The following is a 26,112-nucleotide window of genomic DNA, read 5'->3' as shown; positions in this document are numbered from 1 at the left end:
GTTTTATCAGATCATAAAGGGGTTTGACCCTTTCTGCGTAATTTGCAATGTATGTTCTTCCGAAATTTAGGAAGCCTAGAATCGACTGTAGGTTTTTTAGTGTTCTAGGTGCTTGGATTACGGCACATTTCTCTAGGAAATTGTCAGCCAGGCTTTTGCCTTCACTTGATAACTCATATCCTAAGAATAGGACTGTCAGATGGGCAATTCTGGATTTTTTAAAGTTGAATTTGTAACCCTCTGCTGCGAACCCAAGTATTATGGTGTTCACTCTCTTCAAGTGAGTCTCCAAGTCATCATCTGTTAAGTAAATGTCATCGACATAAGATAATGCTTCATCATCATATAGTTGTAGTAATTCTGTTACTTTCGCTGAGAATACCCCCGGGCTGTTCTTGTACCCCTGGGCTAACCGACAGAATTGTTTTTGAGTGCCATTTATTGAGAATGCAGTTAAATATCTGCTCTCTGGTGCTATGTTTTGACAAAAGAATCCATTAGAGATGTCCAAGGTTGTTTTGTATTTTTTGCGCACTATGTTATTCATTAGTGCAGCACTGTGTGAGTTTTGCACTGCAAAAGTTTTGCAACATGTGTTAAGGTGTCGGTAATCCAAAACTAGACGATATGAATTGTCTGGTTTGGAGACCGGAAACAAAGGGTTGTTCATTTGTGAGGTGCAAGTTTCAATCACCCCCTGGTATTCTAGCTGATCTAGTATTTCATTTACCTGTTTTTTAGCTTCTTGCTTAATTGGGTACTGCCTTTGTGCAGTTGGTTGTGATTTTAACTGGATTTTGTGAGGAGGAGAGTCCTCATCCCATCCTACATGATTTTTATATAAGGCAGGAGCTAGAGCCACTGCCCACTTTCTAGCAAGTGTGTATTTTTTATGAATCGGGATATGATTCGAGAAGGCAGGCATAATTACTTCTTCGCCATGAGGGCACTCCCTTACACACTCTGGTGGCCAATCTTTTTCAGCTAGAAGGATATCATAGCCCTTGGAGAGATTATCCCAAAATAGTCCCCTTATTTTCCTAGTCTTATCTCCCTCTATACGCAATGTTATTTCGTATATTTTGTGAGGTTTGCTAACTCTGGTGTCCGCAGTTTCCACTTGAAGATATTCATTCGTGTCCACTGTCTCCAGATGATTCATAAGGACTTTGCGAGCTATGCTCACTTCTGCTGCGCTGTCTAGCATTGTCTGAGCCCACTCTCCGTTTTTCAGTTGTGTCCTCAGTATTCTCGGCATTGTTAACTACCTTGATACTGGCTACCTTCTTTTTTGGAAATTGTAATTTCTTTTTTAGCTGAGCAGGTTCCTTGTCTTTGGACTTGGTGTGCTCTTCTCTTTGTTCTGATCGTCCTCTTCTTTCCGATTTCTGCGAGGAAGTCTGAAAAGATTGAGAGGGACGTGTATCAATGTCTTGATATCTATCAGGCTTTTTTATATTATCCCTATTTCTAAGGTTATATCTTTTCCCAGAGGGGTCACTCTGGGGTGACCTGTGTCTTTGGTTCGGAGATTTCTCTCTTCGCCTAGGAGACCTTCCTCTGGACTGGAATTTCTTTTCTTTAGGATTGGATTGTTTGTTTCTATCCCAGTTCTTTTTTGGTGAATTATTATTAAAAAAAAAATTTTCTGGACTTTCAGTCAGTTGTGGTTTTACTGGTATTCCACCTAAACTATCTCTACCTAGTTCCTCATAGGATTTTTCTATGATTCTGGCAATTTCAGCTGGTTGGTCTGCTATATCTGTCTCTTTTAACCTCTGGCGGATCGCCACGTTTGCTGCTTCTCCCTTTATGTTGGATAATAATATAGCCGAGACCTGCTTGAAGTCTTTTAGTAATTTCAAACCAAGAGTTAAAGCGGGTTCGGGTCCATATTCATCTTGAATTTGTTTTAGCACATCTGGTATTACCGAAATGGATGGAACACCGTGCGTTTTTGTGTAGATGGAAGCAAAGACTGTACCCCAAGTGTCACAGTCCTCAATGTGTGGTGCGATTCCCATTGGAAGGCAGATAGTCAGAATCCTGTGCTTTTCTAGCGGGGTGGTGTCAGGAAACACCGCCTCTATTTGGGTGATTTTTTGCGCTAGCCAGAATGGTATTTGTTCCCGTTTAGCCGGTACTTTACCTAGGCAGGACTGGATGTTCTGTGGTGTAATTTTATTTGTGTTCCCCTGGTGAGGGGTCAGCTGTGGAAGTTTAATCGCTGGCTGAATTGTTGATGTCCGCATCACATACTGAACTAATTGTCTATGAATTTTTATTAATTGTTTTAGCTGTGTTAACAGCTCTGCTACAGACATCCCATTGATGTCTGGATGTGGTGTGTATCCGGCTAGGACCGGCCACGTTGCTCCTGGTCTACCTAAAGGACCGAGCCTGGTGATGTGATTGTTATGTTTTAGGGCGCCATCAAATAAGAGCAAATGCTCTTGGAATTTGAGTGGTACTTCCACCTCCTCGAAAGGAGTGTACTCATTAGGAGGTTCCTCTATTTTGTAATAGTGGAAGTACTTTGTTACAGCATTTGCTGCTGGAAAATGTATCCATGAATAGTATACCTCTGTCTGCCGATATTCGTGTGCCTCAATTACGAATATGACTGTGCCACTTCTAGGTGTCAGTCCATTTTCTATAAGTTTCAGGGTTATAGATCTCCTTTTGATGACCGGGATGAGTATTATATCCCCGTCCGCATCTAGTGCTGCAGCATCAGCCGCTGCGAGTTCAGCTGCTAATCTAACTGCCTCTCTTTCTTCTTCATTGTCAGACATTTTACTGTCCTGAAGGTTTTTTCTTTTGTTTGCAGATCAGGTTCCTTATGGAAACAAAGATTAGATGCACAATATTTTGGAACAGTGTATCCTTCAACGTTGACTATACCAAGACCCATACATAGGAGTTCCCTCCTGCGAGGTCTGGCGGATATAACCTTTCACCCACTCCAGACGTCTTTGGAGTATTTGGGAAAAGGGTCTGAGTGAGAAAGCACGACTGAGTTACTCTAAATGTCTTACGTTAGTTTTATCGCCCTTTCCAAACGCGTTGGGCGCCATGTAGTGTAGTTCCTATCATCCCAATAGGCTCTGCGCATTGGAATAATACCTACAGCAGTAAAGGCCTAGGCCAGACGTTAACTAGGTCTACTACTGTCGATACTAGACTTAAAGTTTTGGGTTTGCCAGCTTAGCTCAGAGTTCACTAGAAACTTTCTCGAATGTTCAAGGAGGACTTAACTTCCCTGATTAGACAAGAAGGGATTTAGTTTCTGACAACCATAGAACATGACAACTTTGCTCTCCCCTAATCAAGAGTAAATCTCAAGAGTCGTGTGAACAAAAGGCAATTTATTTTACTCAGTCAGTACGTGCATTCTTAGTCTCATCAGAATGTAGAGAAAAGGAAGAGACGGGCGTGTTCAATAAAAAGGTGTTATTTATTGATCAGTCTCTTTTCTCGTACAAGAGAAATGGATCGATATTATTGCAATACTTATAGTTAAGTAAAGTGCATACATTAAAAGCAATAGTATAAAATAATACTGTAAAAACATTGATATGGTTTCTAAGCCATAAGATGTTTTAAAATGAATAAAATATATTACATACACATATACATTGGACTAAACGTGCTCAACTGGTGTTTCTAGATACGCCTACCCCGTGTACCTGACCTAAGTCTAATACGTGGGCGGGAATAGAAAGTTACAGTTTAAGTTAAGTTTGTTTTTGCCAAGTGAATAACTAAAGAATTCTCTGTGAGGGGTTATTCAGTTCTGTACCTGGAAGTTAGGATGAATGAGGAATGGTATCTCTCTCTCTGGTCTCGATATTCCAGGCTGCCTGCGAGGGCTACCCAGAAACGCCGGTGCTGGATTCTCGGCAGGAGAAAGCAGCGCGTCTCTCAGCGCGTCAGGAAGGCGGGGCTGCTGCCAGCGGGGTCTGCTCTGCTCTTGGCTTCGGCAAGTATGGCTGCTCCGTCTCGTCACCACGCGTGTGTTTGCATAGGGCAAGATCGGTAATATTTATACCTTTAAGGTGCCGAGATTGACGTAAGGATGGACATAGATACGTCAATAAGGATGTCATACGACTTGCTCGTTAGCACATTCTTTTACTGAAGTTCTTGTGAAATCAAAACAATGGCCGCAGGGTTTTGCCCAGGTTGTCATAGGTTTGATTTGTTATGAGAACTCCGTATGCCTTATCAGGGGCTGGAGGAATATCGCTTGTCTAATTAGATCGCAAGCGTTATGACCTAATCAGATAACACGTTCCTGTGCCGTAGTGTGACTGCGTCAGATAACGGTATCTGCATCATGGGGGTTTTCTGCCTCATGGGCTGACTGCTAGTTAACTTGTTGGTTTGTTTAACTAGAATAGGGTCAGGAATAGGGGGATCGATTCAGAACCTATAGGAATACATGACAGTACAACAATGTGCCGTAACCAGCTAGGGATACTTAATTTCATAAAGGGAACTGCAGAGCTGTACAAAGCTGCCAGCATACTTCAAAACCATAAACTGTACATCTGTATCTCTCATACCTCACTGTCCACTGGACTGCTGTGCACTGGGTCCCATAACTCAGATACCAAACATGTCACACATGGCATGGAAACACTTTCCACATATGGTCAAACAGCAAAAACAACACCCTTCCAAATACACACCCTATATTGCATAGCTTGCTGTACTTGCCCCAAATGCTGCAATATTTATCATTTGTGCATCACCAAGTTTTGTTTTGATCCTATTAAATTCTTTTTTCCATCTCGCTTTAGAATGACATAACAAAATGCACTTCATTTGTGCTTTCATAACTGCTGATGTATTTGTACAGTTCATGTAAAATCATTTACATTTAGTTTTGATTGGAAAAAAATGACAGCCTACAGACTTTCTTTTCACGCTCCCTGTACCCAAGTGAGATTTCCAAATAGTTCACTTTACAAAATTCTCTCACTTTGCAGTCAGGGAAAGAAAAGTTAAACAACAATATCAAGGTTCGAAAATTAAGCAGCAATTTATCATAGGACATAGCCAGATATTGGACCTATGTTTTTAAATGAACATCAAATGTGACTAGATAAAAACAAGGCATTTGTTGCCCATTCACCTTCTGCACAACCCCTGCAACCCTACACTGAGTATTCTGTGCCAGCAGGCTGCGCGATTTGGGGTGGGGGCAAAGATTAATATGGGCTGGCCCGGCCCTCAAATGCCCCGTTGTGGTTACAGTCCTGAGGGCAGGACTGCAGGATCATGTGTGTATTGTTTATTGTCGTATAGAGCATGGATTCCATCCAACCTGATTTCAGTGCGCTGGTTAGACAAAAATAAAAAGTCAGTAGGATGCACAGCTGGATAGACAATAGGATGTAGTATCATGAAGGTATATAGGGTAACTAAAGCATAATTTATTTGACAATGAGAGAAAGCACTGTGTGAAAGAATTATACAGTACAAGATACAGAGAAATACATTGACAACAATTTGAAAAGCAGCATCGAAAATCACATTTCGGTTGCAATCGGATAAAAAAGAGCAGGAACGTTAGAAGTGCTTTGCACAGTGAGGGTAAAAAGTGTCAAGTCAGCCATGCAGGCGATCAGCAGCAAAAAGAAACACATCTTGGAATGATCCATACAGAGACGTATTATCGAGTTAAATACAAGTAGGGAGAGTCTAGTAGGGTTGAAAGTAAAATACACAAAGGAAGGAGCCTTAACATATTAGTCAATGCACAATATCTTTGAAGACAAACTGATATATCTAGAGGGAGGAAGTAAACTAAGAGAGGGAGAGGAGAGTGCCCAGAGACTAAACTAACCCAGGACTAGAGTCAGCCAGGTACATATGTTTCCCAAGAAGCATGTTCTTAAGGGATCTAAAATGATGAAAAGAAGGAATATTCTTGATATGAGGAATGAGGGTGTTGCAGATTCTTCAAACATACTGGGGAAAGATCGACAAAGTGCAGATTTCTGCTTAGAGTAGAGAGAGATTTTCTCCTTTGCAGCGTAGGGTGCAAAATCCTCCATTCATGGATAGCTTGTAGGAGAGATATTTGAGAGTTTGGAGGTTCAAAGCATTTACTTTTAAGGGAGGCAGTACTCAAGGAGCAGCAAGTCTCAATCATGGGGTTATTTAACATAGGCAATTGCTAAGTTGATGTTGTCCCATTTCGTAGTGGTTCTGAGAAATCCTACAGCAGGATGAAGAACAGCTGTTGATGGGGTGAATCTGTTACTTAAGAGGGTGGTGAGGCGACGTGGACATAGCTATAAACAAGTTAAGAGATTACTATAGGCTTAACTGCTAGTTTAAAATCTTGGAGAAGATATATTTTTTAACACCTTAAGTCGAAGAAGATAAAATCTGGCTAACAGTAATAGCTTGGATGTACCCTTTTCAGTCAGAAAAGCAACCCAAGGCTTGAGCAGTGTTAGCCAATTTAGGTGTGACATTTGCTGTCTTTAATGATTCAAGCCAGGATAGGAACTCAGGAGGAAATTTACTAACACTTTGCTCTGGGTTTGAATCACTAGGGGGCAGATGTATCAAACGATTTTTTTGTCTCAAACGCTGCGAATCGGTAAAAAGCAGCGTTTGCGACAATAAAAACGGAAAATGGAATGTATCAACTAAAACGCATCGCAATATTAAGGAATCGCAAATTTTGCGACTCCTTAATATTGTGTAAGCCTTTAAGGAATCGCAAATTGCGATTCCTTAAATGCTATGTAAGAAGCAATTAAGTTTTGCGAATTTACACTAAGAAATCGCAAATTACCACCAACTAGCAATTAACACATCAAAGCGAATTCTCTCTTTACTGTTGAATTTTTTTTTTAATCAGTCATAAAAACAATTTATTTTAATACATTCGTTAAAAAACTGTATAACCATACAGTCTGAAATAGATCACGTCACAGGAACCGGCTGGATATTGGTTGATATCCAGCCGGTTCCTGTTCCTGTGACGTAAGACGCCAGGATTATCGTTCGCCTTCGGTTTTACATTTTTATCGTTTTCTATTAGCTATCGGCTATATCAGCTTTAACCGAAGGCCATATCCTCTGCCAAGCTTCGTTAGATTTTTGCTTAGAGACGCTGCAATTAGGCTGTCTCTACGGAACCTAATACGAAGTTCCACCTATTCATTTCAGTTTTAACGACCTACGGAGATTTCGTCCCGGAGATTTCGTCCCAGAACTAAAACGCTGAAGTCAAAGAGAACAGCGATAATATCACATAGTTGGAGGTATTTTGGCCTATTTTGATATTACAAAGCAGTTAACTACATACTAGCACTAAACAAGCGTTAAACCTGAGGATGAAACCAGAGAGTCCTTTGTAGAAATTTGAAGAATTTTATTATCAGTGTGATTGGCATTTTTTGACTGTTCTTTCCGTATGAGTGCCGTGATTGAAATTAAGTAACTTGTGGCTCATCCTGAAGAAGGGGCTAGTTCGCCGAAACGCGCGTCGATAATTATTGTGCCACTATTCTTTGCCTTTGTTGTATATTTGTATTTTTATTTTTTACTTCAATACTGTTGATTTTAAATGAATTGTCAACTATTATTCTATGTTTGATCTATTTCAGACTGTATGGTTATACAGTTTTTTAACGAATGTATTAAAATAAATTGTTTTTATGACTGATTAAAAAAAAATGTCAACAGTAAAGACAGAATTCGCTTTGATGTGTTAATTTTCCCATATACCATTGTGTAGACAGGAATATACAATTGCCTAGGTTTATTTTTCTTCATAATTGTTTTTCCCTGACCTAGGAATTGAACTAATTTGTGTTCAGGGGTCCTTGTTATATACACTGTCAAGCCCCTATTGCCACCACAATGTCAATTTATTGGACGTTGTAGTGGCGATAGGGGCCTCGCCTTCTTTAAGAGGCAGCATAAGCCACTTAACGTGGCTTAACCCTGCCTTGAAAAGAAGGCGCCCTTTCACGCTATACTTAGCATGAAAGGAGAGGGCAATGGGTATAGCGGTAGGTGTTCCACCACAACACCCATTGATTTTGACGCTGACTCCTATTTATGAGAGTGGCGTAAATAGGAGGCAGCGCTAAAATTAAGACCAGGGAAAACTTGGTCTTCACGAGGCAAAACGAGGAGAAATTTTCAATTTCTCCCTGTTTTTGCTGTTTCCTTGTGTGCCAACGCAGCACACATGAAAACAGCAAAAGGCCATTGATTGTTTATGAGCAGGAAGGTGTCCCTTCCGACATACAAACAATCGTGAAAAAAATTACGTTTTGCAACTTCTATGTTTGTTGCAATAATCAGCATGCATAGAAATTACAAAACGCCATTTAAAGATTGTTTATGTGTAGGAAAGGACACCCCTGCGCTCAGACACCCTGCATTGGCACTAGGCAGCTAAATTTAATGCCAGCACAGAGGGAAACGCAGGGCTGCACCATATTGTTGTAAATATGATGCTACCCTGCGTTTCAGAAGTGGTGGCGCACCATCACTTCCATTGTAAATATGCCCCGACTTCCTGTGTAATTTTGTTTACTTTGCCATTGAAGAATGTGGCAAATATGGTGCATTTAGTGTAAATAGGACCAGAAGGAGAGGTGGTAACCAAACATTGATACTTTTAAATAGTTTCTTAAGTCTCTTCTTATAAAGGTGTATTTGAGGATTCAGCCATTCTGCTTGTACTGGTAAAATACAAAATGTGTCTGGTTTTCTTTTACTTTTGAGTTGTGTAAGTGACAGAATCTGAACGACTCTCCCCAATGTTTCAGCTTTTCTACTAGAGGATATTTTAAGGCTGAAGCAGGAGGAGACCCACTTAGAAACCTTTGCTTTTTCAGTGTTTTTCTAGAGAGAGGGATGAAATCATCATTAGTGTTGTAGGAGGCAGGTATTTATACGCAGCCGATAATCTGCACCTGATGCTCCCCACGACCCCACACACACTCTCGTTTGGTTTAAGCGCTAGTAGACAGGTAACAGGTGTGAAGAAAAGTATCAGGAAATGTTCAGACGAGTCCAGGATTTAGACACGATCTTGCATGATGATGTTGAGGATTGCACCTTTCCCATGAGTAGGTTTACTGCAAAGTTGAAGTAGGTATTTAGCTCATAGAAACCATGCCTGTGGATAGGTAGATGTGTCATAGAAGAGAAGCAGTTTGTGAGGTCAATGAGTTCTTTAGGAAATTGGAGTTGTTCTCAGGAAGGTAGTAGATAGAGATGAGCCTCATTCTGTTTGTGTAGGTCTGGAAGAGACCAACAAGAATGAGTTCAGAGAAGGTAAAAATAGGAACAGAAATTAGTCAACAGGATAGATTACTGTTATGGATTATTGCAACCTCACCCCATTTTCCCAAATAGCCCTACTTGATGATATATTAGTTGATGAGGACATGAATGTCTGTAATGGGTTGAGAGGTGTGGGTTAGCCAAGTCTCAGTTGTATTGTCTATGTGCTAGTGCCAGGATGCCCAGTTCCTGCCTAGATTCACACTCTACAAAACTCACTTCCCTCATTGATGTACTCAGTTGAAAAGAACATATCAAGGCTGTGATCAAGGCTGATAGCAGATATTATGGCACAGTTAGAAGCTGCAGATTTATAGCTGAGAAGGGCACAGTTTAGACTACACAAAGCTTAGAGTCAGGAGAGGAGATCAAGTGTCAGATGTAAGCATTGGTGGGCTTAAGGGTCTTCTGTTGTGGAGATGGTAATGCTTAAGGTTCTGAATTAAGAAATTCATGGAGTGTCTGCAGCTCAAGCTGAAGAAGGAAGGAAGGGGAGTGGAAAGGCAAAGAAAGGAGGTGTCCGCAGCGGGCAAACATTTCAGCTGTTTAAGAGCATGGGTGCCGGACAATGGCTATTAGAGTCTTCAAAGATGTAAGATGGGGTTCTGTATCAAAGTAGAAATTTCATCTCAGGGGAGCAAGTTCCAGGATAATGATGTTGTCGGTCGATAGTACGTTCCAGAGTAGAGGATGGGTTGCGGAGAGGAAAGGGATCAGGGGTGACACTACTTAGTGGGATTCCTAACCCGGCAGAGCACTGGATTTAAAAACTATGGGCCCGATTCACAGAACTAACTTAAGACAAAATCCTAAACTTACTACTTTTGGTATTCACAGAAGTTAGGATTTTGTCTTAAGTTTGTCTTAAGACAGACTTAAGACAAAATCCTAACTTAAGTCTGTCCTAAGTCTGTCTTAAGTCTGTCTTAAGACAAACTTAAGACAAAATCCTAACTTCTGTGAATACCAAAAGTAGTAAGTTTAGGATTTTGTCTTAAGTTAGTTCTGTGAATCGGGCCCATTGTGTATTAAGTTTTTTTTAAAATCTGCAGTTGTGTAGAAATCACGTGCCACAGTCTAGGGCTATACCTACTGCAGATTCACCTCAGTTTGTAAGACAGTTTGGTTTGGTGGTTGAGTAAAAGAACATTGATTATGGGTCTCATCATCCTATTCTCTTTCTCCTCTTCTACCCAGGATTGGCTGACACGCTATGGTTACTTGCCCCCACCAGATCCAGCAACTGGCAAACTGCAGACCTGGGAGGCAGTCGCAGGAGCTATCCGCAGCATGCAGCTCTTTGCTGGAATCAATGAGACTGGAATAGCAGGTAGGCAAACTGTATGCAATAAAGGAATAATATTCAATTGAGGCCCTGACGCCAAGAGCACAATCACTGAAGAACACTGGATGGGCAATCACTCCCTCCATCCAGTTAGACTGTGCAGCTCTGCAGATCTGATACACCAAGACTTGTAGGGCCCGATTCACAGAACTAACTTAAGACAAAATCCTAAACTTACTACTTTTGGTATTCACAGAAGTTAGGATTTTGTCCTAAGTTTGTCTTAAGACAGACTTAAGACAGACTTAAGACAGACTTAAGTTAGGATTTTGTCTTAAGTCTGTCTTAAGTCTGTCTTAAGACAAAATCCTAACTTCTGTGAATACCAAAAGTAGTAAGTTTAGGATTTTGTCTTAAGTTAGTTCTGTGAATGTAAAAGCATGCGTTGTAATGTCGTACATCCTACATTGTATTGCTGCAGTGGATCTGGAGTGCAGCCAAATATTTGGGAGTAGTCGACAGTAGCACAAATGAGTGGTTTAATTAATCAACTCAGATATACTTGGGAGAAGTGGTGCACACAGCTGAATCTTGAGTAAGAGCCTCATTGCTTACCTCTCCAACACAGATGATGCCACGCTCGCACTGATACGGATGCCTCGCTGCTCGCTGCCAGACCTGCACGATGCAGTCTCAGAGGAGAAGGTCCGCATAAGGCGCTCAGGTGTCGCGAGAGCAGGAAGAAGTGTTGGATCCGCATGGACCAAGAAGAATTTATCATGGAAGTAGGTGACTCATCCCAGGAGGCTGTCAGCCCCTTTTTGTAACCTTTTTATTCATCTCTGATTTGTGCATTCCCCTGCTAGCACCTCTCTTCAGGAAACAACCATTACAATGCAGTCACTACAATGCACTACCTTTACAACACGGCTGTTACAACGCAACTGCCTTTACATTGCATGCCATTACAACGCATGCCATTACAACGCATGTCACTACAACGCATGCCATTACATCGCATACCATTACAACACATGCCATTACAACGCATTATAAGGTAAGTAATGGGGATTTTTTAGTTTTAGGGTGGGTATGGGTTTTGAAGTACATGGGGATAGTATTTTTACCCCTACACTATCCAACACCTACCCTACTGTTGCACTCACTGGAATGGGAATAGTAATATTTACCCTTACACTATCCAACACTTACCCTACTGTTGCACTCACTGGAGTGGGAATAGCAAATGTTAACCCTACACTATCCAACACTTACCCCACTGTTGCCCCAAAAGTATTATGCGTTATACTGGTATGCATTGTAATGGTATGTGTTGTAATGGTAGTTTCTAAAATACCGTTGTAATGGCATGTGTTGTAAAATCATGCATTGTAATCGTAGTTGCGTTGTAAAAAACACATTGTAAAGGCATGGGTTGTAATTTGTTTACATTGTAACGTCAGATATTCCCTCCCTTACCCCTCAGTGTGTCTGTCCCTGCACCAATTTCTAAGTGCTGGTTTCCTCTGCTTTTCAGCCCTGCCTTCTTCCTGAACTCACTATATGCACAGGTTATTCTTTATTGTTTCATGTTTTCAATATGATCAGTTTCCTAACCCAGATTTACACCTCCATGTTTAATAGTGTACTTTTTGGTTGTCCTTTCTACCTTTCTTGACCTCCCCACAGGGTAAAGACATACCCCCGCCATGCCCAGCTTAGCCGCGAAACAATGCGAGTGCTGATGTACTATGCACTGAAGGTGTGGAGTGAGGTGGTTCCCTTGACCTTCCATGAGGTTGGGGCTCGCAGCCCAGATATCTCTGTGGAGTTCATCAAATCAGATCACCAGGATGGATACCCCTTTGATGGGACTGGGGGCATGGTGGCTCATGCCTTTTTCCCGGGGGATCCCCAGAGGGCAGGGAATGTTCACTTTGACAGCGAGGAAAACTGGACTTTCAGATCTCCAGGTAAGAGTTCTTGCTTTCTGTCCCCCTCTCTGTTTCTCTTTCTCTATCTCTCTCGCTCTCTATTGCTTCCACTCGCTCTGCTTAGTTCTCTAAGGGCCTCCCTGTCAACACTTTTCAGTGATACTCTTGTTTCTAATGTAATATTCTCTCTCTCCACTCTCTGTCACTCTGTCTCTCTCTTTAGCACTCCATCTTTCTCATTTTAACACGTTCTGCTTCCCTCCATGTCCATTTATTTGGGCACTCTTGATATTTCCATTTTTCCTCTCTGTTACTCTTATCATATGTCTCTCCATGACTTCCTTATGTATTTGAATTTCATTTATTTATAACATTTCATGGTGTTGGAAAATAAAGAAAATTGGGGTAAACACATCAGCGCACTATAAATGCTGTGGAAGAGGAAAGGAGAGAGCAAAGGGTAAAAGATGTCCAGCTTATGAGGAGATGTTATATGTCAGTATCTCAGACATGCTCACTATCAGGGCATCAGTTAATCCCATTCTGGACACTGGTAAGGACAGAAACACGAATATTCAGAATTATGAGCCAATAAATCAAAACTTCCTACTGATTGCATGCTTACTACTAACTTTGTACAAGTTTGTATTTTCCCTTCATCATTCCCAATGCCCCACTATACTTACTCTAACAAATTCCCACTCGCTGCTCAGCATCCTGCATTGCATTTAGATTTGAAAACATGTAAAGTATTAGGATTTCTACTGTCACCTCCAATAGCAGGTAGGAACGAGGCTAGACTTCCATTTGTGAGCCAATGAAGTTATTGTTACTTACAATTTTTTTTATTTTTTTGTTTTGAATTCCAAAAGACAGAATAAAATACCAAATTTTAGGTCATGGAACTTAATGAGGATAAGTAATGCTATATTTATCAACACAAATTGCACAAAGAGGCACAAAGAAATGGCATACAATATGCGCAACACAAAGACACAAATTAATGTTAGAAACTTGACTTCTTGAAAAAATCTTCCTTTATTCTTCATTCATGCAGCCAACGCATTTCACCCATACGGGCTTCATCAGGGCTATTTGTAAGGAGATCAAACAGCCACGTCTTGGCTAGTTGATAGAGCGTAATCTCGAGTTTCTTCTTCTGAAGAAAAGGTCCTTTCTTAGTCTAATGTACTTTTTCAAATGGTCCATCGTATCGGATCGCGTGTTCGTATCTCCCAAAGGTCCAAAACAAAGGAGAAGAAGAAAGCAGAACTCTACCATCAGCGAGTTCAGGATTAAATGTAGGTCTCAGTCCGAGCGGCCATCCGGGATGTGATAATCTCTTCCAGGAATCAAAAACGCTCGAGCGTTTTTGATTGCTGGAAGGGATTATAGCCCTGATGAAGCCCGTATGGGTGAAACACGTTGGCTGCATGAATGAAGAATAAAGGAAAACATTTTCAAGAAGTCGAGTTTCTAACATTAATTTGTGTCTTTGTGTTGTGCCTCTTTGTGCAACTTGTGTGTGTAATTTCGATTTAAGTTCCTGGGCAGTGAATTTACAAAGGTGGGCACGAGCCAGACTGCAGTACGAAGTAATTTAGAAGTGATTTAATAACAAGTGCGGTTATAATTATTTCCCTCACTGCCTCTGTTTGTTCGTGGCTATATTTATCAATAATGCAGAGAATAGGGGCAGAGCCTGATGCCGAAGAGCATGGCGGCATCTTCCAAGAGCTTCAGGCTTGTAGGACCTTGGTCACGGAAAACAGCCCACCCGCAGTTAGATAACAACAGGCATTTACCATGTAGTCTGGGTGTGTAGCCGGAGATCACCTGGACGAAGAAGGGGAGACACCTATGGGGGACCTGGACGTTTAGAAGCGAAAACCAGCAAAGAGCAGTGCGGAGTGTCTCACACATACCTGGTGGGAGCACCCTGTTGCCTCAGCCTGCTGGTGCCCCTGAGATGGAGGGTTAGGCTTCCAGCAGTCACCTCTAAGCTGCCTTCACTATACATGCCAAGAGACCATATTCAGGCGGGAGACCTGAGTTCTGAAGCTAAACATTACTTTATTTTGGCTATCTCCTATCTCAAATTGCTCCTGCTTCAACAGAAGTCAATGGGGGTAAATACATTCTCCCAATTATTTTTTCAAACTCTCTCGTTTTCATTTTTGGCATGTATGCTTCCCCTCTCCTGAGAATTGGGCCTTAAGGGCCGGGACCCGGGGTGCAGCCTCCCCTTCACTGGGACAATAACAACATGCACGGGTGCATGGCATGAAGTGGGCAACATTGAGCTATACCTATTGCCATCTCCCACATCCTAGTACCAGGTACACTGAGACCGATACTCCAGCCCCAAAAACAAAGAAATAGGACTATAATTCAGGAGCCAACACCGGCCCTTTTGAATGTGGGCATTAGAACTCCTTATCAACAATTATTGCTGGCAACCACTAACCAAAGAAAGGGGATTTCACGTTTATACTTGCTGCTGGCAGCCATATTGTTTCAGGAACAGTGCAGCTTTTCTTTTCTGTGGGGGCACACCATAAACATACTGGTTCATGAAGCGACCTTGCAGCAGGCATCAGGTCACTGAATTGTTGCACATTACGAAATGGCCCCAGGACCTCCGTTGGGCCCGACTGAGCTATCTCAGATTTTCTGGACCTCCCTTTTGGGACCTCCTTCATCTCCCTCTGTGGTCGTCAGAGCTGGGCACAATAGGAGAGCCCCACCCGGTTTGCTTGTCTGGCGGACTGAAACAAGGATCTCTTTGGCCTTTTCTATTGTACTTTCGTCAACCCCCTCAGCAACTTGTCATCTCACATATCCAAATCAAAGTCCACCCTACAACTTCTCTTCTCAGAGGCTGTCTCTGATACCAATTTCCCCTCAGCTGCCCCACAGGTGCAATGACTCATGACTCACCAGCCACACCTTCATCAGTCATGGATACTTTACTCCGAGAACGCTCTGACATCAAGAAATACATGGGTTCACTCAACGGCATAATGTATAACATAGCAGTGCAAGTCCAATCACTTTGATCTGACATTGCTTCCTTCCACCATAGAGTGAATAATACGGACAACCAATTGAAGGACATCAATGCAGCCATTGTTGGGATTCCGAAATAGTCCCTGGAGATCTGGGCACTGAAAAGGATGCTAATTGGAAAGACAGGAGTGGACAAGATAATATTCGCATCACAGGAATCCCAGAAACAATGGAGGACGAACATGCTTACGTTCCTCTGCAACTTCCTACCACAGCTCCTTGAACTGACATTTGTACCATAGTTGGAGATAAAGAGGGCATATAGGGTCAGATCACACACCTCCTCTTTTTCGCAGAGACCCTATCCTAATTTGGCCTGTCTTCTGCGACACCAGCAAGCATAGCAGATCTTGGCAGCAAGGAAGCATAGCCCCTACCTATTTAAGAATCTTGGAGCTGGCCGTGATCTTGAATACAGTGGAAGGCAGAATTCAAGAATACAAAAATCCCAAGGACCTGGAGAAAATTTTGGACACACTGGATATTTCTGTCATGGACCCAGAAGAACATTGAGGAGCCAGCATCATCTACCAAAGTGAAGGAGGAATGACTGACTAACGATCAGGACAAATTCAGGAGAACGATATGGGTCACCAGGGATATTCATCATAAGTGGGGGAAACATCCAGTGAATGGACATGGTATGCAAACGAACAAATCATGATCACTGCTTAAAACTTAAAATAGCCCTAGTTTGGCATGACTAAGACCCATTTGTTGAACACTGGCAAGACAGCATCCCGGCCTGCTGGACTCCAGGTGATGTCCTGACCTTTCAGGGAGGGGCACCTAATGTGTGCTGTCCTTGTTGTATGAATCAGTTTTGTGACTGCCTAATGAGGCCCCACATGAATCTGTCATCTGGGTTCTGCCTGGGATGGATGTCCACAGTCATTTAGTTTTGATACTGTGATGTATTCTCCTTTATATATGTTGTTTTGCATGATATATGTAGTAGTTGTCTGAGATTGTTGTTTACTGCATTCTATACATGACATTGTGCTCATGGGTTTGAGGTAACTGACGAATACTAGGTCGTCTCTCTGCGGTCTAAGACTTAGAATTGGACAGATCAGTTACCAGGGCCTCGAGTCGATGGCAGGTGGATTTGGCCTCACCCCAAACCTGTAGATAAGCTTCACACACTCGTTAGCTGGGGGTGATACAACAGTTTTATACGCGTGTCTCTGAGACATTGCACCTTGTTTATTACATTTAATACATGACCACTGCTTCTGTCACAACCCAGGGGTATCCCCCAGTTTGCCCTTTACGCCCCTATACCCCCGAAATTACCCCACTGTCTGACGTAAAACACCTAGATGTCTCCCACACCCAATGGAACATTCCACCCATAATGGATAGCCTCACCGAATGCAAATGGACTGACACACTTCATTCAGAAAGAAAATATTGTCCTGTCTTTTATCTCATCATCCTGATGTGGCACTACTTCAGGAAACGCCTTGGACGGACGTTGAATATGAGAAACTGAGAAGGGAATGGGTGAGAACAGTGATACATGCTTGAACGCAAGACCCTACCGCTTGCCCGCCACCCCTCTAGGTATGTTTTTGCGAAGGTCAAGATTTGGGGCGAGAGACTGATTGCCAGCTCCTTATACGCACTTGAAACTTCTCCACTCCTTTGGTACAACCAGGCTTGTGGGTCAGACAACTGGAACCTGCTACTGGACCCGTACCAAGATAAGTCTGGGAACTATGTTGCCAACCAACCCTGGGACAGGTTCATCCTATCCGGCAATATTAGTGACCATGCTTTAGAGAACCCTGCCAACTAAGGGGCATATTATCAAGGGCATTATTGCCGCTTTAGCAGCATTTTTTGCCGATAAAGCAGCAATATTTTTATCACCCTATTAGCAAGCCTGCGCTAACATGCGTTAGGCCAAGCTTTCCGGCGTTAGCTGCCGTTTTTTTAATTGCCTTGCATATCAGCGATATGTATCGCTAATGACATGCAAGATAGGCGTAACTTACCTACATTTCACTGTAAAAATCGCTAACAGCACTTTGCTGTATTATCAAAGATGACCCGCGATAAAAAAAATTGTGCTAACCCCCGATGTACGCAGGTTTTTAACACCTGAAAAAAAACTGACTAAACATGGTCATACAAGGGAGACTAGCCCTGATCTCCGCCACAGACAGCAGAGAGGTAGACCTCATGCTGCATTATTAGCCCTTACCATGTACAGAGGTGCCGTTGTCTTGTAAAGGCAGTACATTGCAGTTCATCACATCATCATCCGGTCTGTCACCTAACATTAAGAATATTGATTAAAAATTATTAGTTCTATATTATACCTTTGATGTTAGCATTCACTGTTACCCAATGTGCCGTTTGTCAACTTTCATGCTGCAGAGTGCGAGGCGCCTGTCAAACAGGGGGTTTTCAGGCTGCATGGCATGTTAGCTGCAATATAATTTCTGCTAACGCACCGCTAACGCGCTGACTACATGCTTTCGCATCTTTGTCTACCGCTTGTTAGCGGGAGTTTTTGCTTCCTTCCATCGTATGTTATCGACGTCTTAATAAAACGTCGATAAAAATGCGAAATGTGTCCAGGAAAGGAAGCGATGATTAAAATGCGGAGGACTTTCGCTGGTGATCATTATCACCAGTTCTAGATATTATGCCCCTGTCACTGTCCCTGTCACGCCTGAAGGATAGAGACTATACCTTCACATTCTGCCTAAATAGCACACACTCATGCATGGATTTTTTCAGACTGTAGCGGAGCTGACTCGTAACCTAGTGCAAGCATCCATTTTCCCAAACCGCAGCTCTGATCATGATCTAATCACTGTAGTAGATTTAGACCTTAACCCTTTGCAACCCCGTCTGGCCCAATGGTACATGAACACGATACACCTCTTATGTTAGTATTTGCGTCAATATTTGGAGGACACAATTGACACTGCACAAATGCTATGGGTGGCTGGAAAGGCCTGCCTCAGGAGAATCCTGATGAGGGACTTTGTGGACTTTAAAAAGAGTTGTGAGGCTTAAGGACGCAGGTTGACTGCCCTTACACCACAGCTGACTGTGGCATATAATTTGGTGTAGAAACTTCAGAGATTTATTCAAGGTCAAATATGACGTAAACTCTCATTATGTTTTGTTATGTTATTTACATTTATTTATTTATTTATTTATTTAAAGAGTTTTATATAGCGCTGGCTAGACCCGAAGGTATTACAGCGCTTTACATGAGAATCAACAATGCAACAGAAAAAAGATCAACAATTAAACAATACATCAAAACAATAGGCAATATCTTGGGAGAGGAGAGAAAGGAGAGTTAAAAGTAGTGGAGGGGGCAGGGGAGGTGAGAAAACAAGGATAGGGGAAGAGACAATGAGGAGACACAAAAGGAAGTCTGGCTAACGACCGACTGGGTAGGTGACGACCAAGGCCCTTCTCCCCTATAGCTAAACCAGGTAGCTCCATCGGGCATCAGACAAAATAGTTCAGTCTCAGTACATTGAGAGAGGAGAGAAGGAGAGACATAAATAGAGGGAGGATGCAGGAAGAGACGACAGGAGAGACGAAAGCAAGTCTGTCTAAAGACCGACTGGGAAGGTGACGTCCATGGTGGGAATTCCCGGCCTGTTTCCCCTATAGCTAAACCAGGAAGCTCCATCGGGCATCAGACAAAATAGCTAGATCTCCATTGACGTGGGAACATTCACAGATAAACAGGGTGGGGACTAAGGGCCAGGACAGGTGATGGCAAAGGTAGGTAGCAGGAAAGTGGAGAAGAGTAGAGGGAGAGGGGTAGGGGGAGGAATGAGATAAGGTCAGGAGAGAAGCAGGAGGGTTTGTTGCGGGCGTCATTTTAGACGTTGCTTTTATGTGTCACAGGTAAATTCAGCAACCAGCCGCTGGCAATGTCACAACATTGGTGCTCCGCGGCTCTTGCTAGAGTTCAGCTTTAAGCAATTCATTGACATCGACAGCCCGACTGCTTTCATGCGGTCATGGAATTTTTTCCTTTCTTTGCTTCTTGCCCAGGACGTAGTGACATCACTATTTGTGTGTCATCTGCGTAGGATGTCAACTAAAACCCAAAGGATCTAATTAACGCGGCTAGAGGTGTGACATAGATATTAAAGAGAGGGGGACTCAGGGAGGACCCCTGAGGTACTCCACATGGTAGGGAGAATGGCAACAAACGGACTTTGTCAAGATCCACAGTTTGAGTCCTTTCTGTAAGAAACGATTTCAGCAGGTCCCATGCCTTGCCTGTTACCCCACAATTAGATAAACGGTCCATCAAAATTCCATAATGGACCATATCGAATGCCGCGGAGAGATCCATCAAGATAAGCACCGCATTCCCTCCCTTGTCTAAGGCTTCTCTTACTTCCTTAGTAGATTTTATCAGGGCTGATTCTGTGCTGTGCTCTGCCCTGAATCCATATTGAGTGGAGTCTAGTGAATTCCTTACATGGAGATGAGTGGTGAGTTGGGTATTCATAGCTCTTTCAACCATTTTTGCTGGCAGAGGTAAGCGGGATACTGGCCTATAGTTGTTGGGATCCTTGTAGTCAAGATTGTGTTTTTTTAGCATGGGGAATCTAGACGCTATTTTCCAGTTGTTCGGAAAATGCCCCGATTCGAACATCGCATTAAAAAGATGAGTCAGAGCCTTGCTAATGAGCTCTGGGATGAGTTTGATCACTGTGATCACTGGAACTGGACATGGGTCCTTTGGCGAGCCTGATTTAGTGGTGGCAAGAAGTATAATCGTATCCCGTGTAGCTAGTGACTGGAACTTGTCAAGGGTTGGTTGAGGCTCCATTGGGTTTGTCAACGACATTGCATGCTCCAGGGTCAGGGATTGAGGGAGACCTGAACGAGGAAAAGATAGCTTCCACCTTCTGTTGAAAGAAAGTGGCTATTTCCTCACAGAGTTCTGGGCTGCTTTGGGATTTTGAAGTAGGTGGGGTCGTCAAATTGACCACCGTTTTAAAGAGTTCCTTCATGGATGAATTAGCCTTTATAATTTGCTCCATGAAGAAAGTCTTTTTGGTGTCGAACAGTAGCTGTTTACAAACATTAATGCTTTGTTTGTAGGATATTTTATCCCCATCCTTGTAGCTTCTTCTCCATTTCCGTTCCAGTCCCTTACATATACGTTTTTGCTTCCTCAGTTCTGCAGAGTACCAAGGAGCTGAAGGCTGGTAGCGTTTGGGAGTCCATCGTTTCACTGGGACTAGTTTTTTGCATGTTGGGTCTATCCAATTGGTGTAGGAAGTAATGGCTTCTACTACATCTGCAGGAAGACAGATAGTTGTCGCCTGGAGAGAGGTGGCTAGCGCCATACTAGCATTACACAGTGCAAGCAGAATCGGCACTCTTTAGACTGAAAGAGAGGCACTGTGGGAGGGTTGAAAAGGCTGAATGGCTGCTGGTGGTGCAATTGGAGCAGGCACACTCTCACTCCATGATAGCAGTTATTAGAACCGCTCATAACATGCGACTCACTGACCCAGATGACATTCTCTGGGAATTCACTACTTTCTATGTACGCTTATATTCCTCGAGAACTTGGAATGCCACAAAAGGGGAATAGGAGTTCGCGTGCAGACTCACTTTAGCGACATTTACACAAGACCAAGCAACTATACTTGAGACAATATAAGTCATGAAGAAATAGCACAGGCAATGGACTGCATTTCAATGGTGAAAGCGCTGGAAGATGATAGTGTCCCAATAGAATTTTTCAAAATAACCAAATCTTTGATGATAACGTCACTGGGTAAAGTGTTCCAAGAAATCTCAAACAATAATCGGAATTTCATAGGGCAGTGATCCCTCTGATACCAAAACCAGGCAGGGACCTTCTCAACTGTGCCAATTACCGATATCTATATTTATAAAAACGAATGTATGTCTGTCTGTTTGTCCTTTATGCATTACTACACCATTCATCCAATTGCCATGAAACTTTGGGAAGTTGTTGAGTACACTCCCGCAATGGTTTCTGGCATAACATTTATTAAAATATCGGCCCCCCAGGGCCCACATAATCTTTCGAATTGTACGCACCAGACGGAAAAACAACAAATCGTGTATCCACAAGCACTCGAATAAATAAATAGAATTAAAACACCATTCTTTCGATCGGCATGAAACTTTGGGAAGTTGTTGAGTACACTACCACAAAGGTTTGTGGCATAAAACATTTTTAAATACCGGTCCCCCAGACCCACATAATCTTTCGAATTGTACGCAACAGACGGAAAAACAACAAATCGTGTATCCACAAGTACTCGAATAAATAAATAGAAATAAAACCCCATTCATCCGTTCGGCATGAAACTTTAGGAAGTTGTTGAGTACACTCCCGCAAAGGTTTCTGACATGATTTGTTTTTAAATATCGGCCCCCCCAGGGCCCTCATAATCTTTTGAATTGTACGCACCAGACGGAAAAACAAAGACCCGTGTATCCACAAGCACTCGAATAAATAAATAGAATTAAAATAGCATTCATCCGATCGCCAGGAAACGTTGAGAAGTTGTTGAGTACACTCCCGCGAAGGTTTCTGGCATAATTTATTTTTAAATATTGGCCCCCGAGGGCCTTCATAATCTTTCGAATACTGATGTATGCACCAGACGGAAAAACAAAAAATTGGGTATCTACAAGCACTCAAATAAATAAAGAGAATTAAAACAAAACTTTGAAATGTTTTCTATATTTAAATGAATAAGGTTCAATAAAAATGACACAATGTAAATTGAATGTTATCATAACGAGTTTCCTTGAATTTCCTTTCTTCGGAGATCGCAGCAACGCGCGACGGGTAAGCTAATCCCTTATAAATACAGATATGAAGATCCTAGTGAAGACCTTGGCCACTAGGTTCAAGACTTCCATTTCCTTTCTCCACCCTTAACAGGTGGGGTTTTTGCCAGGTCGCTCTTCAGCGAACCACTTGAGAATGTTTTCCCACCTCCTCTGGCAGGCAAGACAGGACAAATATGAAAACATTCTTATTTCACTCAACGCTGAGAAGGTATTGGACCATGTGGAGTGGTCCTATTTCTTTAGAATGATGGAGTCAATAGATCTAGGGAACACATTCATTGACAAAGTCTGATGGCATTACAGCTCTCCCACAACATTGGAGTTGTCCTGGGGCTTTTCCACACACTTCTTTGCTACTAGACGGGGAACAAGACATGATTGACCGCTCTCCCCTCTAATATTTTTTGATGGGACTGGAACCACTGGTAGCCCTTATCTTCAGTACATTGAATATCTGTGGGATCCCAACAGTGGTGAGCGAGCGAAAAGTGGTCTATTATGCGGATGACATATTAGTGGCCCTCTCCATCCCATCTTAGTCAGTACAGGGCATAATGAATGTGACTGAGACTTTCTCCAGCTTGTGGGGGTACGGAAAAAATTGGTCAAAGTATGAGGCTATGCCGGTGACACCGACAACCACACAAGCATCTCTATGGGCCTCACCATTCACATGGCTGCCCACCAGACTAAAAAACCTCGGTATGTACCTGAATAGTGACTAAACCAGTATTGTGTGGGAAAAGCTGATTCTCATCATTGACTAGGCAGAGGGCATATCATTAAAATAAACGTGATGCAGAGATGTATTTACATCTTTGGGATACTCCCTAAAATAATTCCACTGTGTATGAGAGATTGATTAACTTTATATGAATTATGTGTATGGGAGCCATAGGCCCCATCTCAAAGCCACTAAGTTATATGCCAAAAGCACTGTGGGGAAAGGGCTGCACCTCCTGCAAGTGGAGTCCTATTTGTTGGCCTCCCAACTGGTGCATACCATGCACATGTTTAAGCCACATAAAGAAAACCCTCGAGGGTCTTTTTAGAACAACACATATTGCAGTCACAGCTTTTTACACTGGATATGCAAGAACAGGACCACATGTCAACCCTATCATACATGCCATGAGGGCCCATAAAGTGATCAGATCTTCGAATACAGTCCACCCATGGGCCCTGGTACGGAGAAATAAGGACATCCTGATAGAGGGAGCGAACATTGGTAACCATATCTGACTGATTAGATGATACAGCATGATACAACCCAATGATAAAGCAACATTGCCCCATTCCCAGGGGACGACCAAAGGGCTCTGAGGGCACAGAACTGGTTTGACATACTTAACTTGAGGCACATTTCCAGACCAATTTCCAGGGGGTACACCCAGGCTCCATGAATGTAACACTCCCACCATGAAGAGTAACACAAGGTAGTAACTTGCGCTGCTTTGCGTTATTCCAGATTTAACAAGCCATGCAAGGCAATGCAAGGTGGCCTTGAGTGGCTTGGAAAATCTCATTCTAGGTTTTGCATTATCCTGCGTCGCTTCGCATGGCACAAGAGTGACACAAAAAGTTAATAAATCTGGGCCTATTTGTCTAAATGGGCAGAAATCAAGGCCTGGATATACTGAAGTTTCACGCAACTCAGCAAGGGCATTTGCTGCGCTGCTTGAAATGGAGAGAGCAGCAATGATGCAAATCTACTAAGATATGGCACACCTCTGCTCCCTCCTTGCGCTGGCGCACTAAATGTCATAGGCACGATCGTTTTTGAACAAGAAGGGATACCTTTCAGCGCAAAAACAATCCTAAGAGGCAATTTTCTCTTTTTTGCTTGTGATGTAGAATGCATCACACATAGAAAGAGGAGGCAAAGAAGAGAAATACAAATATTTCTCCTTGTTATGCCAGCCTCGGATAGGCACACTATTATGGAACAATCCAAGGTTTACTAACTTTAGTCAATCTTGAATTGCGTCTAATTACATGGGTGGATGCTCAGGAATGTCCATGTTCCTCCTGTGGAATGCATACAACTACGAAATGTAAAGCAGCACAGCATCAATTGTGGCTCGTGCAGGAAGTCGCGGTTGGGCGGGGTAAGGGTGTGGAGAGGTGGAAGTGACAAACGACGGAATAGAGAAAGTAATGCGGCAGGCGCAACGTAAGTGGTTTTATTTATTTATTTATATTACTTTCCCTTTTCCGTCGTTTGTCACTTCCACCCCTCCCACCCCCGCCTCACTGTGTTTACCTGCACGAGCTGCGACTGCATTGCATTTCTTTACAAAGGCACGTAAGGTGGTACAAATTGACCCTTACATTGCTTACTAAATATTACTTAAGGACTTGCATTGAGTGCGTGATGAAAGTACAACACAAGTCCTCAGTAAAGGTGAGCCCAAGTTTGTAGAGATGTGTGTACTGAAACCATACTGATTTCATGCAGGAGGTTATTATGAGACAAAGATACCCCAGTGTACTTGTGACTAACAAATGGGACACAGCTATCTCGATTGAGATGAGGCTATTCGGCAAGAATCAGACATGTGTGGATGTCAATTTATCACCCGAGGATTGATGGTTTGGGCGCAAGTGTTAATCGAGTGGTGAAAGACCAGTTGTAATTAGTTATAAAGAATAGGATAAGTTGGAAATTGGTTTTAAGGAACATGCTGTAGTCAATGAGAACTACACACCTTTTAAGCACTGGTATGTCTCCATTCTTATTGCTTAGGGGAAGAGTTGCAGGATGAACAGGGAATGGATAGAAGCAAGTTGGCATTGAGTAGTTGAGTGGAGTTGTTTATGTGAGAGATGATGTGCAGGAATAGATGCTGCACCATGTTTAAATTGAAGTGTTGAGATTGGGTGAGGCTCAAAGAACCCATTTGGATGAAGAAGGGTTTATCTTGGTTCTTTCCCCCCAGGAAGTGAAAGATAGTGAGTTACTGTTGCATGAAGGGAACATATGGAACAAGAATCGTATTTCAGTTTGCCTGGTAAAATGGCCGGCATGTGTTGGAAAGAATATCAGAAAGCATTGAAGATGGACATGGAAATCTCACCTTTTCAGATGTTGTCTAGCGGAAATCCAAAGTTAGGCAGGTTCCCGAGTGCCACAAGGAGTATGCTGTATCCTTACCTTCTTGTTACTGTTTCAATGTTTGTAACTATTTTGAATTGTCATTCCTTTTGGCTATCATTTTGTACATAGTTTGATTGTACTTGTGTACATCCTTAAGATTTTATTCCTATTGTTTCAGTTGTTCACAGTGGGTATCGTCGTTCCTGTCTTGTGTTATGGGTTAGCTTCTTTGTGGTATGGTTGATGTTCTTTTAGGGGGGAGATATGTCATATTTGTGTTGAAACTGTATGACATTCCATGATCCATGATCTATCGCTGTTGAAGATATTGTAATACTCAACTTTAGCCAGTTGCTGCTGCCTGGGCTGGTATGCTGGCACTTACCACAATAAACTTTTCTTCACATTGCTGCAGTCTGTCCTTCTAATGCTCTTCTTTTTGGAGGATAATAATGTCTTCTCTCGCTATGGTTTGCTGCCTTCAACAGCAAATTCCAGATATACGTGACATGTTTCTGTCTCCCATTGGTCTCTGTTTCACTTTTGTCTTGCAG

General features: G+C 42.5%; 1 protein-coding gene across 1 annotated transcript in view; it reads left to right on the top strand.

Moving 5' to 3' along the window:
* Nucleotides 1–26,112, top strand: part of LOC144789783 (matrix metalloproteinase-17-like) — a 184,089-nt gene that overhangs the window by 43,847 nt on the left and 114,130 nt on the right. The window contains exons 2-4 of the mRNA XM_078665354.1: nucleotides 10,528–10,660; nucleotides 11,244–11,400; nucleotides 12,305–12,588. Coding sequence (XP_078521480.1) covers nucleotides 10,528–10,660; nucleotides 11,244–11,400; nucleotides 12,305–12,588 — 574 coding nt within the window. The remainder of the gene's footprint in view (nucleotides 1–10,527; nucleotides 10,661–11,243; nucleotides 11,401–12,304; nucleotides 12,589–26,112) is intronic.

This window comes from Lissotriton helveticus, chromosome 1_1, assembly GCF_964261635.1.
Source record: "Lissotriton helveticus chromosome 1_1, aLisHel1.1, whole genome shotgun sequence".
Lineage (NCBI taxonomy): Eukaryota > Metazoa > Chordata > Amphibia > Caudata > Salamandridae > Lissotriton > Lissotriton helveticus.
The sequence above is the reverse complement of the archived record's forward strand: the minus strand, read 5'-3'. Positions and strand labels throughout refer to the sequence as shown.